At 53.6% G+C, this 13,234-nt stretch overlaps 1 protein-coding gene across 1 annotated transcript in view; it reads left to right on the forward strand.

Moving 5' to 3' along the window:
* Positions 1-291: 291 nt before the first annotated feature.
* TG (thyroglobulin) overlaps positions 292-13,234 on the forward strand; it is a 254,365-nt gene continuing 241,422 nt past the window's right edge. The window contains exons 1-6 of the mRNA XM_047842433.1: positions 292-358; positions 1,403-1,511; positions 2,760-2,857; positions 3,925-4,128; positions 4,882-5,041; positions 13,065-13,171. Of these exons, the coding sequence (XP_047698389.1) occupies positions 292-358; positions 1,403-1,511; positions 2,760-2,857; positions 3,925-4,128; positions 4,882-5,041; positions 13,065-13,171 (745 nt within the window). The remainder of the gene's footprint in view (positions 359-1,402; positions 1,512-2,759; positions 2,858-3,924; positions 4,129-4,881; positions 5,042-13,064; positions 13,172-13,234) is intronic.

A 13,234-nucleotide genomic window follows, 5' to 3' on the forward strand; every position in this document is an offset into this window, starting at 1 on the left:
AGAACCATAGAACTTTCTTCACCTGCAAAGATGAATTTCAAAGTCACCCCACTAGGTTCTGCTTCACAGAGCCTCAATGAGATTCCCGTCCCCCACTGGCCACACGAGTGTCCTCGGAGGGAGCAGACGCAGGTGGAGGAACCCCTTGTGACGGGCAGAGAAAACACAGCTTCCCTGAGTGCCCGTGGGGGTGGCGGTGGCGGTGCCAGAGGGGCTCTATAAAGGCTCCCTGGCCAGAGCCTAGGGCGGGCAGTGGCTTGTTCGCCGTCGTCCCCGGACGGGCCCACAGAAATGGTCCTGGCCCCGTGGGTCCTCAGTCTGCTGGGCTCAGCCTGCTTGGTGTCGGCCAACATCTTTGGTGAGTTGCGGGTTCAAGGCCACGGAGCAGAGGGTCTGGAGGGAGCTCTCGGGTCACAGCCCCGACGCCAGCCAGGCTCTGCCCCTGCGCCTGGGAACATTTGTGATCTCGTTTAGTCCCCACCGTGTCCTGCGGACGGTTTTCCGATGAAGAGACAGTGGTTTTGAGAGTCGGACTAGATTACCTTGAGGGCACGGAGCCAGCGACTGGTGGGAAGGGAGGTGGGGAAATCAGATCTTCCCGATTCAGTTTGAGCTCAGCCCACCCGATCCTGTTAGTGAGTTTTGGCGTTGATACCTGGTTTTATTCCCTTGGCGGTCTCGGGCCGAGGTCATCCACGCGAGGCGTTTGAGAAGTCCTCGGCAGGTAGTGAAGAAAAACCACGGCAAACCAAAATCCACATCCACCTGTGCAGTGAAATAGAGGCGGCAAAATAGTGAGCAGAGGTTGGCCACTTGCTGTGGGACTTTGGATAAGTGTCAGCTTCCCTTTTCTCTTTGCAAAAGGAAGACAGGGACACTAACCTCCCGACGCGGTCGTGATCTCCGAGTGCGTGCCTGCACGTCACATGCGTTCTCAAAGGAGAATACGACGAGGACGCCTGACCCACGGGGGTTGCTGATTAATTTGCATTCCTGACCTGGGCCGGGAGAGGCTCTGCCCACAGGGAGCCGCTTGATAAATTCAAGAACACCATCTTTCTGGCGCTCGGACGCCGTGGTTCGGGGGAGCGCGGTGTCTGAGGGTTGACTTTGAACCCTTCTCTTTGCAGCTGTGTGACCTCGAGCAGGTGGCTTTCACAGTGTTAGTGCCACGTGGGGAAGATGCAGGTACCACCTCCCAGGAGAGGTTGAGGGTTAAATGAGCTAAAGTCCTACTTGGAAACGTGTGAATCGCGAACTTGGAAACAACGTTGCGAGTCAGAACGTAATTGGTGCTGATGACGGCAGGAGAGCACCTGTGCTGCAGGGACCCCCCCCCCCCATCTTTGCTACTGGAATCCCATCCACACCCCTCCTTGATGAGCTGCTTCCCTTTTCCCAGAATACCAGGTGGACGCCCAGCCTCTACGTCCCTGCGAGCTGCAGAGGGAGAGGGCGTTTCTGGAGCGAGCAGACTATGTTCCTCAGTGCGCAGAAGACGGCAGCTACCAGTAAGGCTGGCCCAGCCCTGTGCACTCCTGGGGCCCCCAAGAGACCTTAAGGCCCCGCACTGAGCCCTCACCAGCCCCCCTCCCCCCCCCCGAAACGTGACAGGTGGCCACTGTCAGGTGGGTGGGGCCCGCCTCTAGGTTCGGTTCCCCCAGGCTAATGGAGTGGATAATATGACCCAGAGCGCCCCCGTCCCTGTTTCATCCCAGCCAGGGCCAAGAACTTCTCTTCTTTTCCTGCCCAAACTTTCAGCCCATTTCCTTTTTTTTTTTTTTAAATGTTTTTAAATGTTTATTTATTTTTGAGAGAGAGGGGAGGTAGGGGCAGAGAGAGAGGGAGACGCCGAATCTGAAGCAGGCTCCAGGCTCTGAGCTGTCCGCACAGAGCCTGATGCGGGGCTCGAACCCACAAGCTCAGAGATCATGACCTGAGCTGAAGTCGGATGCTCAACCGGCTGAGCCACCCAGGTGCCCCAGCCCATTTGCTGTAATGAAAGGTGGGGGGGGGGGGGGGGGGGGAGGGGCGGAGTGATTTCTGCTTTGGCGCCTCTTCCCCGCATGTGCTCTTGAGAAGTCAGAGCTGGAGCCAGAGCTCCTCTCTGGAAGGGGATTTGGGCTGCCCTAACGTGAACTCGCATCCAGGACCCTGTCCCTGTAGAGTGGAGAGGTAATCTGCGGGGGGATGGGGGGGTACCCTGCAGGGGCAGGGGCCTAGTGACAGGTAGGGGCAGGGGTAGTGGATGGGAAGGGAAGGCCCCGCTGAGGATGTGGGACCTGGGTGGAGCAGAATGCACGGGGATCCTTCATGCGGGCTTGGATGTTCACTTTCCCTGCTATTCTGGTCACACCGGACTCGGGGAGTCTGTGGACTGTGCTCTGGGAACCCCCCCCCCCCCCCAGGAAGCATCCCCACCTCCCTTCATTTCCTGTGCGTTCTCAGCACTCTTCCCCCCTCGCAAGAGCACAGAGACGCTGTGCTCCGCTCCCTGCTTGGGCCTCTGGGAAGGGTGGAGGGGCACAGGAGGTGCGGGAAGGCTCACCTTTGCCAGCCCTGTTTATGTCGCCGTAACATCGTGACCGGAGCCGAAGCGGGACCCTTGACCGACTGAGCTAGGCCAGGTGCCCCAGTTTCTCCCTAATTTAATTGAATTAAAACTTGACAGAAGGGAAAGGGAGAAGGAAGGGAAGCCGGGTTGTGGCTTTGGGGCCCAGTAAGTCTGTCTGCGTGTGGTGTCTCTCTCCCGCCCGCAGGACGGTCCAGTGCAAGGATGACGGCGGCTCCTGCTGGTGCGTGGGCGCCGAGGGCAAGGAGGTGCCTGGAAGCAGGCAGCCCGGGCGGCCGGTGGCCTGTAAGTGCGTGAGGGGCCGTCCGAGGGAACGGGGGTCTCCCTCTGGCTGCTGGATGTTCCTCTTCCACTTAGGCTGGGGGTCCCGCACCCGAGGCCCTACTTCCTGCAGGGCTGCAGTGAGAATCCAGTGGGACAGTCGGTCAGCTACTGAGCTCAGGGGACACCGGGGGCCCCTGGAAGCGGGATTAAGCCGTATACACCTGGTGTTTCTCACATCAGGTGCGTCTCAAGCTTGAGACTTCGGAGAACTCTTCACTGTTAAAATAATCGTTATCGCGAAGAGTGGAAGACACGCAGCCCTCCCCGTCCCCGCCCCCACGAAGCATGTCACGGCTAAGCCTAAAACAAAGTTCACTTCAAGCTGGTCATCTTGAAATGTGTGATTGAGCCCGGAACCAAAGGTCTCCTTTAAGGAGGAAAGCTCCGTTTTGGGTGCTGGTTGTTTGCTGCCAGCCTTGCGGGCTTGGGGGTTGGTGGGGGGGCAGGCTGGCTCCCCGGCGCTGTCGGGCGGAATGACCCTGGCCGGGTCCCCTACCCTCGCTGAGCTGGGGTTCCTCGTCTGTGACAGGAACGTAGGCTCCACCTCACCGGATTTAAAGCATGTGTAAAACACTGGGCACATAGTAGGGATTCAGTGGGGATGGTGATGGTCAAGGTCACTAATCCACATGCACACGGACACACCGAGGGAGGCATTTGTGTCTCAACCCTGGAGGCGAGAAGGGAGGCCGGGGGTGCTGCAGGGACTCCCAGGCCCCACACAGTGAAGGAGTGGGCAGGGCCGTGGGATGCCAGCAGCCAGCCCACAGTGCATTCGCCCCTCCCCTCTGCAGTGCCCGGGCTGTGGGGTGTCTGGTTGACTGACAGGGCACCGTGGAGCCCCCCCCTTCCCTCACTTGGCCCACAGGCTGCTGGGAGAAATCCTGGGATAAAGCTGGACAGTCGGAGCGCTGGGCCTGAGCCGGCTGCCTTCTCTGAGGATCCCTGGGTTGTTGTGGGTGGGACGGATGCGTCCCCGTGTCCAGGGAGGGAGCCCGAAGCTCTGACCCTGCTCTGTGCACCCTCAGGTCTGTCTTTCTGCCAGCTGCAGAGGCAGCAGATCCTGCTGAGAGGCTATATTAACAGCACGGCCACATCCTACCTCCCTCAGTGTCAGGATTCGGGGGAGTACGCGCCCGTGCAGTGTGACCCGTGGCGGGGACAGTGCTGGTGCGTGGATGCGGAAGGGATGGAGGTGTACGGGACCCGCCAGCCGGGGAGGCCCACGCGATGTAAGTGCCAGGGGCCCCAGCGTTGCACACGTGCCCAGGGCGTCCAGCTTTCCGCACGTAACCGTGACTTTGCCGGGTCTCCCGGCCAAAAGGCAGAGGACCTGGGCCTCAGTACAGAAAATGGGAGCATCTTAGGAAGGCTGTACCCTGCTCATATTTCCACGTGGTGGATCGATGTCACGCGTGTGGTGTGAATGTGCGCGTCCGGACTGCAGAAGTGAATGTGCCTCCTTGTCCCTAAGAATGCATTTATTTATTTATTTATTTATTTATTTATTTATTAAAAATGTTTTTATTTTATTTTTGAGTGAGAGAGAGAGAGACAGAGTGTGAGCGGGGGAGGGGCAGAGAGAGGGAGACCCCGAATCCGAAGCAGGCTCCAGACTCCGAGCTGTCAGCACAGAGCCCGACGTGGGGCTCGAACCCATGAACGCGAGATCATGACCTGAGCCGAAGTCGGACGCCCAACCGACTGAGTCACCCGGACGCCCCTATTTATTTATTTTTTAATATCTATTTTTGGGAAAGACAGGGACAGGGTAGCACGAGAGGGGGAGGGGCAGAGAGAGCGGGAGACACCGAATCCGAAGCAGGCTTCGGGCTCTGAGCTGTCAGCACAGAGCCCGATGTAGGGCTCGAACCTGGGAACCGTGAGAGATCATGACCTGAGTCGAAATCAGACGCTTAACCGACTGAGCCACCCAGGTGCCCCTCATACCTAAGAATTTAAAATTTTTCCTCTGAAATGTGTAGGTCCCGGGAGCTGCGAGATAAGAAACCGCCGTCTCCTCCACGGGGTGGGAGACAGGTCACCCCCTCAGTGCTCTCCGGATGGGCACTTCCTGCCGGTCCAATGCAAGTTTGTCAACACCACAGACATGATGATTTTCGACCTGGTTCATAGCTACAACAGGTAAGAGGAGCCGGCCTCTTGGGGGAGGCCCACCCCCGGGCCATCTCTTCCTGTCCCCTGCCAAAGCTCATGCTCGCGCGGGCTGTCACATGCACAGGCTGGTGGGAACCACTGCTGGACCTCTGAAAGACGACAGTATTTTTAACGAGGCAAGTGGGCAACAGCCATTCAAATTAAAAATACGTGGACGCTCCCGCCCAGGCAGCCCAGGGAAATGAAAAGACCCCAGGGTGAAGACATATGTACTGGGATGTCTTCTGCCTTGTTTTTCACTGTAGCGGAAAACTGGGGACAAAGTGACTGAGAAACCCAGGGTGGAGAGCTGCATAGATGTGCACCCCCCAGAAACATGTGTGCAGCCGTTACACAGAACGCACTGGAACTATACCAGTTGATTTGGACGGGATGCTGCCGCACGTATTACGATAATATGGTAAAAGGTACTAGGTGCTTGTGTGACTTTTCTTTTAGAAAACAAGTAAGGAAACATTCTTTTATGTGCCTTTACGATGACCCAACAGCCCTAGTGTCTGTCCAGGACTGGCTGAGCACAGAGGACAGTATGAATCCACACTCGCTGGGTGGTTACCACGGCCATCGGCTGGGTCAGGTTGCTGCAGAGAAGCAGGAGGAGGGAGAAGGGAATTGGCAGAAAAGGAAAAAAAAAAAAAGATGTCACTGTGGCAAGCATGGGTATGACCGTATTTATGCGGTTTTGTAAATGGTGTGTATATAGGCACCTGTTAAATAAGTTTAAATTTTTTTCACGTTTATTTTTGAGAGAGAGAGAAAAAGAGACCGAGTGTGAGTGGGGGAGGGGCAGAGAGAGAGAGAGGGAGACACAGAATCTGAAGCAGGCTCCAGGCTCTGAGTTGTCAGCACCGAGCCCGCTACGGGGCTCGAACCGGGAGATCATGACCTGAGCCGAAGTTGGACGCTTAACCGAGGGAGCCACCCAGGCGCCCTGACCTATAGATAAGTTTAAGGATTTAAAAAACAAACGTAAAAAGGGAGATACAGGGTAGATCTTGGCCCGAATAATCGGATAGCTTCTCGTTGTTCAAGATGGCGGCACAGACCTGCAGACATGATTGAAACGTCCTAACTAAAAGCAGTAAGCATATTAGGCTGTGAAAACTGATGGGAGTTCTCCGAGAGAACCTGAGCCTCGATGTGGCTGGCTTCCAAAACAGCCCGTTTCTTTCCTTCTGCAAGAGAGAGGATCCCCAGGGGCTGTGCTGGGAGGGGTCACAGGCTAGGGGCCTGTGCACAGGGACTGTCCATAGAGAAGTCTTATTTGAACTGCATATTATTTTAAAAACTGGAAAATTTCTAGTTAACTCTATGAGATTTCCGCTTGTGGAGGTAAAAATAGTTGAACGTCAGCAATTTTGTATGTTTCACCTAATACATAAAATCTGAATTCCTGAATCCTCCCATGACACCAAGAAGCTGGCCTTGAACTGTTCTTTTTGGACTGATTACACACGGTCCAGTGCTCTGGGTCCCTCCAGGTGTCCTGTTCCCTGCTTTCGTCTGCATCACCTGCCTGGGCCCGTAGCATTTGCCTTTGTGACCCCCATTCTAACTCTGCCACTGCTTGGCAAAGTGACCTGATCATTTACCCTCTCTGCATCTCTGTGCCTCAGTGTCCCCACCTGAAATAAGGAGACAGCACCTGCTCCCTAGGTCATGGTGAGGATCTGATGGGGCCTCGTCTTTGAAACCACTGAGACAATTGTGAATTATAATGCAATGATCATGATTACTCATGTAGCACCCAGCTTTAGCAAACGTGGGTTAGGGTGTTTTTCCTCCCAGGCTTAGAGAATGGTCTTCCCGTGTGCACATAAGAATTTCCAAACAGCCTGATTTACTGATACTCACGGAGGCAAACCAGTGTGTGCTCAGTTCAAGTTCAACTGAGTGCTTACTGTATACAGGCAATTGGACAATCTTCTGCCTACTTTAATATTTACAAAAAATAATTGGACGGTTACGTTCTCTAGCATACGGATGAGGAATCTGAAACACAGAGGCTAAGGAGCTCCCCCTGGGAAGCATAATTAGTGGGTTCTAGAGCTGTTTGGCTCTGTTCACTCTCCCACACAACCTTGATTCAACTCTCTTTCCCTGCACAGTAGGCCCGCAGTCTGTGCTTATAATCAGCCTGTGTGCCAGCTTGAGGCACGGTTCATAGCTCCTTCCACAAGAGGGCAGTCGAGTTAAATACAAAAATTCAAGACTAAGCATCCATTGTTTCAGACAAACAAAAAAAACTTACTCCTGAAATGGGATCCTTTCCTTTATGTAAGCAAGCATGTCTCTGGGGGAATTCCGACTTAGGAAGGTCATGGGAAGGGTTGGGTGGTCGGTTACTGGAAGCCCAGCCAATTTCAGGGATTTCTCGGTAAGCTGACCTGGGCATGGCCAGGCCCAGCCGCTCTACGGTGCATGATGGTAGGAGCCACAGAGGCCGTGTAGAGAGTCTAGACTTAGTACCTAAGGCTGCTGATAAAGGACGGCCAGTTCTATTTGAATTTCAGATAAGCAAGGAGTAATTTTTCAGTATTAGTATGTCCCCAACATTGCATCAAGAATTTTGAGCCTGGGGGGGCGCCTGGGTGGCGCAGTCGGTTAAGCGTCCGACTTCAGCCAGGTCACGATCTCGCGGTCCGTGAGTTCGAGCCCCGCGTCAGGCTCTGGGCTGATGGCTCGGAGCCTGGAGCCTGTTTCCGATTCTGTGTCTCCCTCTCTCTCTGCCCCTCCCCTGTTCATGCTCTGTCTCTCTCTGTCCCAAAAATAAATAAACGTTGAAAAAAAAATTAAAAAAAAAAAAATATAAAAAAAAAAAGAATTTTGAGCCTGGGGACGGAGATTGGGTATGTCTTGAGTTTAGCATAGAATGGACTGGCTGGGGAAGAGCAAAGTGGGTGCTGGTGGGGGGAGCTCTGTGAGCCCAGAGGCTCCTGCACTGGTCCAGGTGAGAGAAGATGTAGGTGTGGACTAAAACACGTGATGGGGGGGACTGTGGGGGAGACAGGGCGGCGGGAGAAACCTATACAGGATAGAATCCACAGCACTCATTGAAGGTGGAGGGTGAGAGGGAGGAAGAATCAAACCAAAGTCTGGCTTCTAGACGGATGGTGCAGGATGAGTTTGGAAAAGGAAAGTCACAAGTGGGATCTGAGAGGGTTTCTTCGGGAAATTCCAGCGGCGATGTGACACAAAGTGGTTGGCTTACTGGCATGGGACCTGGAGGGGAGGCTGGAAGCCTGGGGGCGGGGGGGGGGGGGCTCATCTGCCAACCTGCTGTGGGTTCTTAGACGTGCTGGGTGACGACCTGTACTTGAACGTGGCTGCAGTGTCTGTGCATTTGAGGAGGTCCTTTGCCTCCGGAAGGCCACGGCTCACTGCACCTATTCGGCTGGTGACTTAGAAAAACCATGTGTGGTGGTGGGTAAGCTTTGGTAGGTCTCCCGACTCTTCCCTGCCTTTCGTGTTGCCCTTGTCCAACCACTAACTAGGGAAATGCTTTGTACGTAAAGGTCTTAAAAGCCGATGCCATTGCCAAGGCCTTAGTGGTCTGAGCTAAAATTCGGTTAATTTGTTTTTGTTCTTAGGCCCCGTCTTTAGTGACTAAGCAAACTCAAATTTTCTTAGCAACCAGTCTTACCAAGGACGTAACCCCCACTAGTCAGATAACCCAGGGAGAAGGATCAGATACATCCTAATGCGTCTCCAAGGGTCATCGTTACCGGAATATGTGGAGAAGTCCTTGTAGACTGACCATCGGAGACATCCGTGCTGGGTCAGAGCTCCTACTTCAAGGGGCACTCTTTGGGCACGGGAGAAAGCCAAACTAATTGCTAATTTGTTAAGGCATGGCTAGGTTTCTGGAGGGCCCTTCTGGGGGTGGCATGGAGAATCTGACTGAGCCATGGTGTCAGCTACCTGAGCCCAGGGCACGGGGGCCGCTCTGTATGCGACCAGGACCAGACGCCTGCCAGGGCCTGACGTTTCATGTTCCACTGAACCGTAGCCGTGATTTCTCCAGCTCTGGGCTGGCCACCATGTGAGGGCACCAGGCCTCCCATCCTGTTCCCCGCCCCCCACCCCCCGCGCTACAATTTTCTCCCTTGAACACTTTCTTACGATCATTCTGAGCTGTTCCTTTTTATTCCACAAAAAGGGCACCTCCTTTTTCACTAGGTGAAATATGTCCTTTTTGGTTTTCAAGCTCTGTGTTGATTTTCGCTTCCTCTTTTCTTCTGGCACGCCCGGAACAGGAGAGGAAAGGAAGAGAGAGGAAATCGTAGGGAAGTCAAAAGCAGGGTAGAACGTACGAAGGAGCCAAGGCAAAGGTTGCACATACGGTTCATTCTATAAAGTATTCTTATCACAGGTATGAGCGGCTGCTTACTTATGTCTGGGAGCCTTAGAACCAGAGCAAGAGAAAACAGTCTAAGTTATTTGGTTTCTGCCAGATAAAAGGAAACCTGTTTTTCAGAAGAACACAATCTGTTCTTCTATTCAAGATGGGCAAAGCTTTTTCAGATCCTCATAAAAGGGGGTGATGCCGTGTGCCGTAGGGTCCTCCGTGACTTGACCGGACAGAGACAGAAAGGACAGTCCGTTTCCTTAGCCCCGTGCCCAGAAGGGGAGTGGGCAGGGCACGTTCAGGAACGGTGTGTCCATGACAGAGATGCTTGGGTTCCGACATTCTCCTCCAGACCTGTGCCCCCTCCCCCCCGCCCCCCGCTGCCCCGGTGACTACCAGTCTCTCAGCTAATCCTTCCGCCCACACTGTCATCCTCTGCCCCCACTTTGGAGTTGGAGACGGGCTAAAGATCCTTGTAGACGTGTTCTCCATTCTCTCCTTGTCAATTCATCGTTCTTAGCTTTGCAATCCCACTCAAGGCTCACATCCTCTGGAGCCTTCTTTGGCCGTACAGCAGGTTCCAAACCTAGCTGGCCCACGTGTGAGGATGGGACCTTTCTCCCTTTCCCGTGGACCTCGGGTTCAGTGTTAGTGGCTGGACTTCTGCTGGGGTGGCAGAGAAGGGTTGGGAATCCAATGAGCAGGAGGTGGGAAGCACGGCCAAGGCCCTCCCGTCCTGGCCGCCCAGAAAGCACCAATGACGATGGCGGAAGCAGCTCCGAAGCCGCCCTCTACGCTGTCACCTGCTACCCTGGGGGAAGAGTCCAAAATTCACGGTGGCGGTGCCGTTTCAGAGATCAGCCACGAAAATCAGATTGTATCAAATCAGACTTTGGGAACTAAGGAGATCGAGGAAGATTCAGAGCTTGAACTTCCCATTGGGTGCAGGGCGGGGCCCCCTGAGGACCAGGCTCCGTTTCAGAGGCAGCCCCCCTTCCCGCCAGCTGCGGACGCCCACCCCCTGGTCTGGGCTGGGTGATCTTAAACCAGTCTGTTCACCACTCCGAGGGCCAGCGTTCTTGTTTGCAAAGTGCAGCTTTGTAAGTGTTGTCGTGAGGACTGAGAAGGAGTGAAGAGGGTGCTTGGTGCAGTGTTGGGTCATCCAGTACGTTCCCCCGTTATTATTTTCATTCGTAGTGGTTAACAGCAGTGACCACATGTGGCTAGGCCAAGGCCAGAGCTCTGAACTCTTTTCAGTGCACGCAGAATTGGCAAGGAGGGGTTACAGGCGATGGTGCAGGGGGGTTTCCTGGGAGGACGCCCTCCAGCTAAAGCCACAGTGATCTCCAGGATGCAAGAAGCGGGGACAGCGACCGTGAGGTCCATGCAAAAAGCACATGGAGGTCCAGGAAGTGGGTAGCTTCTGAGGCCGGAAACCGAGGGAGGAGGACTCTGCCCCCAAAGTAGTGGGATGAAGAAGGCTCAGAATGCCTTCTGCTGGCACCAGCCCCGGGACATGATGCTGAAGAGGGCCTTTGGGGTGAACTGGCAGAACGCGGGACTAGAGTGACTGGAACCTCCCGTGTCTCATGTTGTTACGGGTTCGGAACCCGGGGCCAGCCAGGTGGCCCATTCCTGTGTTCTCTGGCGCGTGTGTGTTCCACATCTATTAGCTATTGGGAAAGGGCACACAGGGGAGAGTGTCCGAACACAAGAGAGTCGTGTGCCTCTGAGAATGTGCGACGGGAACCAGGTGCAGCCAACACCCAGTGAAGAACACCACTGGCAGACAGAGGCATCACGTGGGGCGTAAGACCTGGGTTTGCAGTCTGTCTCCCACCGCTATTTCAAGATGGTGGCCAGCATACTTTACTTTCTTAACCTCTAAAATGGGTACCAAAAAAGTCCACCTGCCTTTTAGGAGTGTTAAGTGGGTTAAACAAGTCAATGTGTAGTAAACATTTGGCAGGTTGTCTTTTACAAGATAGTGTGCAACGAATGGAAGTGATTATTATATTACTGTCACCTCTCTTAGAATTGAATTACCCCAGGGACACCTGGGTGGCTCAGTGGGTTAAGCATCCGACTTTGGCTCAGGTCATGATCTCGCGGTTGGTGGGTTCGAGGCCCACGTCGGGCTCTGTGCTGCCAGCTCAGAACCTGGACATTGCTTTGGATTATGTCTCTCCCTCGCTCTCTGCCCCTCCCCTGCTCGCACTCCATCTCTCTCTCTCTCTCAAAAATAAATAAATGTCAAAAAAGAGAGAGAATGAATTATCTCAGGTTTCAATTCATTTTTTGTTTTTATTATATACCTCTAATCCGTGACGACTGGGTGAAGGGAGGTTTTAGTTTCTGTTACGCAGAATTCACTTACTACAACACCCCTTTTTATTTAGCTTGTAGATACACAATGATCAATGGCACGGAGAAAACAATCCATAACTTTACAGTGCTCTTGTAAGCTTGTTGCCTATTCATTGCCATGCAAATTAGCTAGTACCTTCTACGCACCCCCCCCCCCCCCCCCCCCCCCCCCGTTCAGGCTCTGAGTGACTCCTGGGTTGCCTGTTGCCTTCCAATGCTGCTTCATTTCCGTTGAGGTCGTTGTGGTGTACGTACAGGCCATTTTGCAAGCTGCCGTCTTCGCGGAGTGTTACGCGTGCATCCATTTAGGACATTTACTATAATTTGCTTCTTCATTTTCCTATCGTTGGACACTGAGCTTGTTTTCAGTATTTTGCTGGAACGGATCACACAGCAATGGATCTGTTTGTGCAGAGAGCTGCCGCTTTCGCGAACTCATTGTTTGGGGATATATTTCCAGACCTGGGTAGGTGTGCCAACCCCACAGGGCACGGAAACGAATCTCTCAATGTCGCATAACAATGAAAAGCACCTCTCCGGTTGCTTAATCACTGCACACGGGAACAACTCTTTAATAAAGTTTCATGTCACCTCAGTTTCATCTTCCAGGATGGGGAACCCAGCGAATTAGCTCCTTATGAAACCTGCCAGGTCAGACGTGGCTTGAGCACACTCTCCCCGCACCTATGGAGAGGCACGCGTAGCCCTTGTAGTGGCGTCATATTGATTCTGTGTTGTTTTTCTCAACTATGGAGCAGGAAATGTCCTTAAGAATTTCCTAGGGTGGAATCTGGCTTCTTTTCAAGCTCTGGAAAAGTCGTAAAGGGCTCTGAAGTTGTTTGATCTCCCCCAATGAGATCATCCACAACGTACCATATGTTTGTAAAGCCAACTTGGCTTTTGGTCCCTCGAGTTACAGTCTAGTAAAGTTACGCTCCGGTCATGGGCCGTTCATTACCTGTTTTCTGCCTGACCCCGTGAGACACACGCGTGGGTGTGAGTTGGTGAAATGCCACATGTGAGGGAAATGACTAGTGAGCAGGTAACAGCTGAGCACAGCTTTGTTTTTCATCTGTCCAGCCGAGCTCGGGCCAGGTGAAAACCCGGTTGAGAAAAGAAACACATTTCCTGCAAGAAACAGAGAGCAAATGGCATGAGATAAAAAAGCAGACATTCCTTCTCCCCAGATGAGATGAGGCCACGTTTATTTATTTCTGCAAGCGGCACTCGTGAGGATTTGATGAAGCAGGGAGCAGACATCTCCTTCTCTCCTAGGTTTCCAGATGCGTTCGTGACCTTCAGTGCCTTCCGGAACAAGTTCCCTGAAGTGTCTGGGTATTGTCACTGTGCTGACAGTCAAGGGCGGGAACTGGCTGAGACAGGTAAGCGCACCTCAGGCAAACCGAGGGGGGTGGGTGAGAAGCACCTCCCAAACCCGAAAGCCT

This window comes from Prionailurus viverrinus, chromosome F2 (assembly GCF_022837055.1).
Source record: "Prionailurus viverrinus isolate Anna chromosome F2, UM_Priviv_1.0, whole genome shotgun sequence".
Lineage (NCBI taxonomy): Eukaryota > Metazoa > Chordata > Mammalia > Carnivora > Felidae > Prionailurus > Prionailurus viverrinus.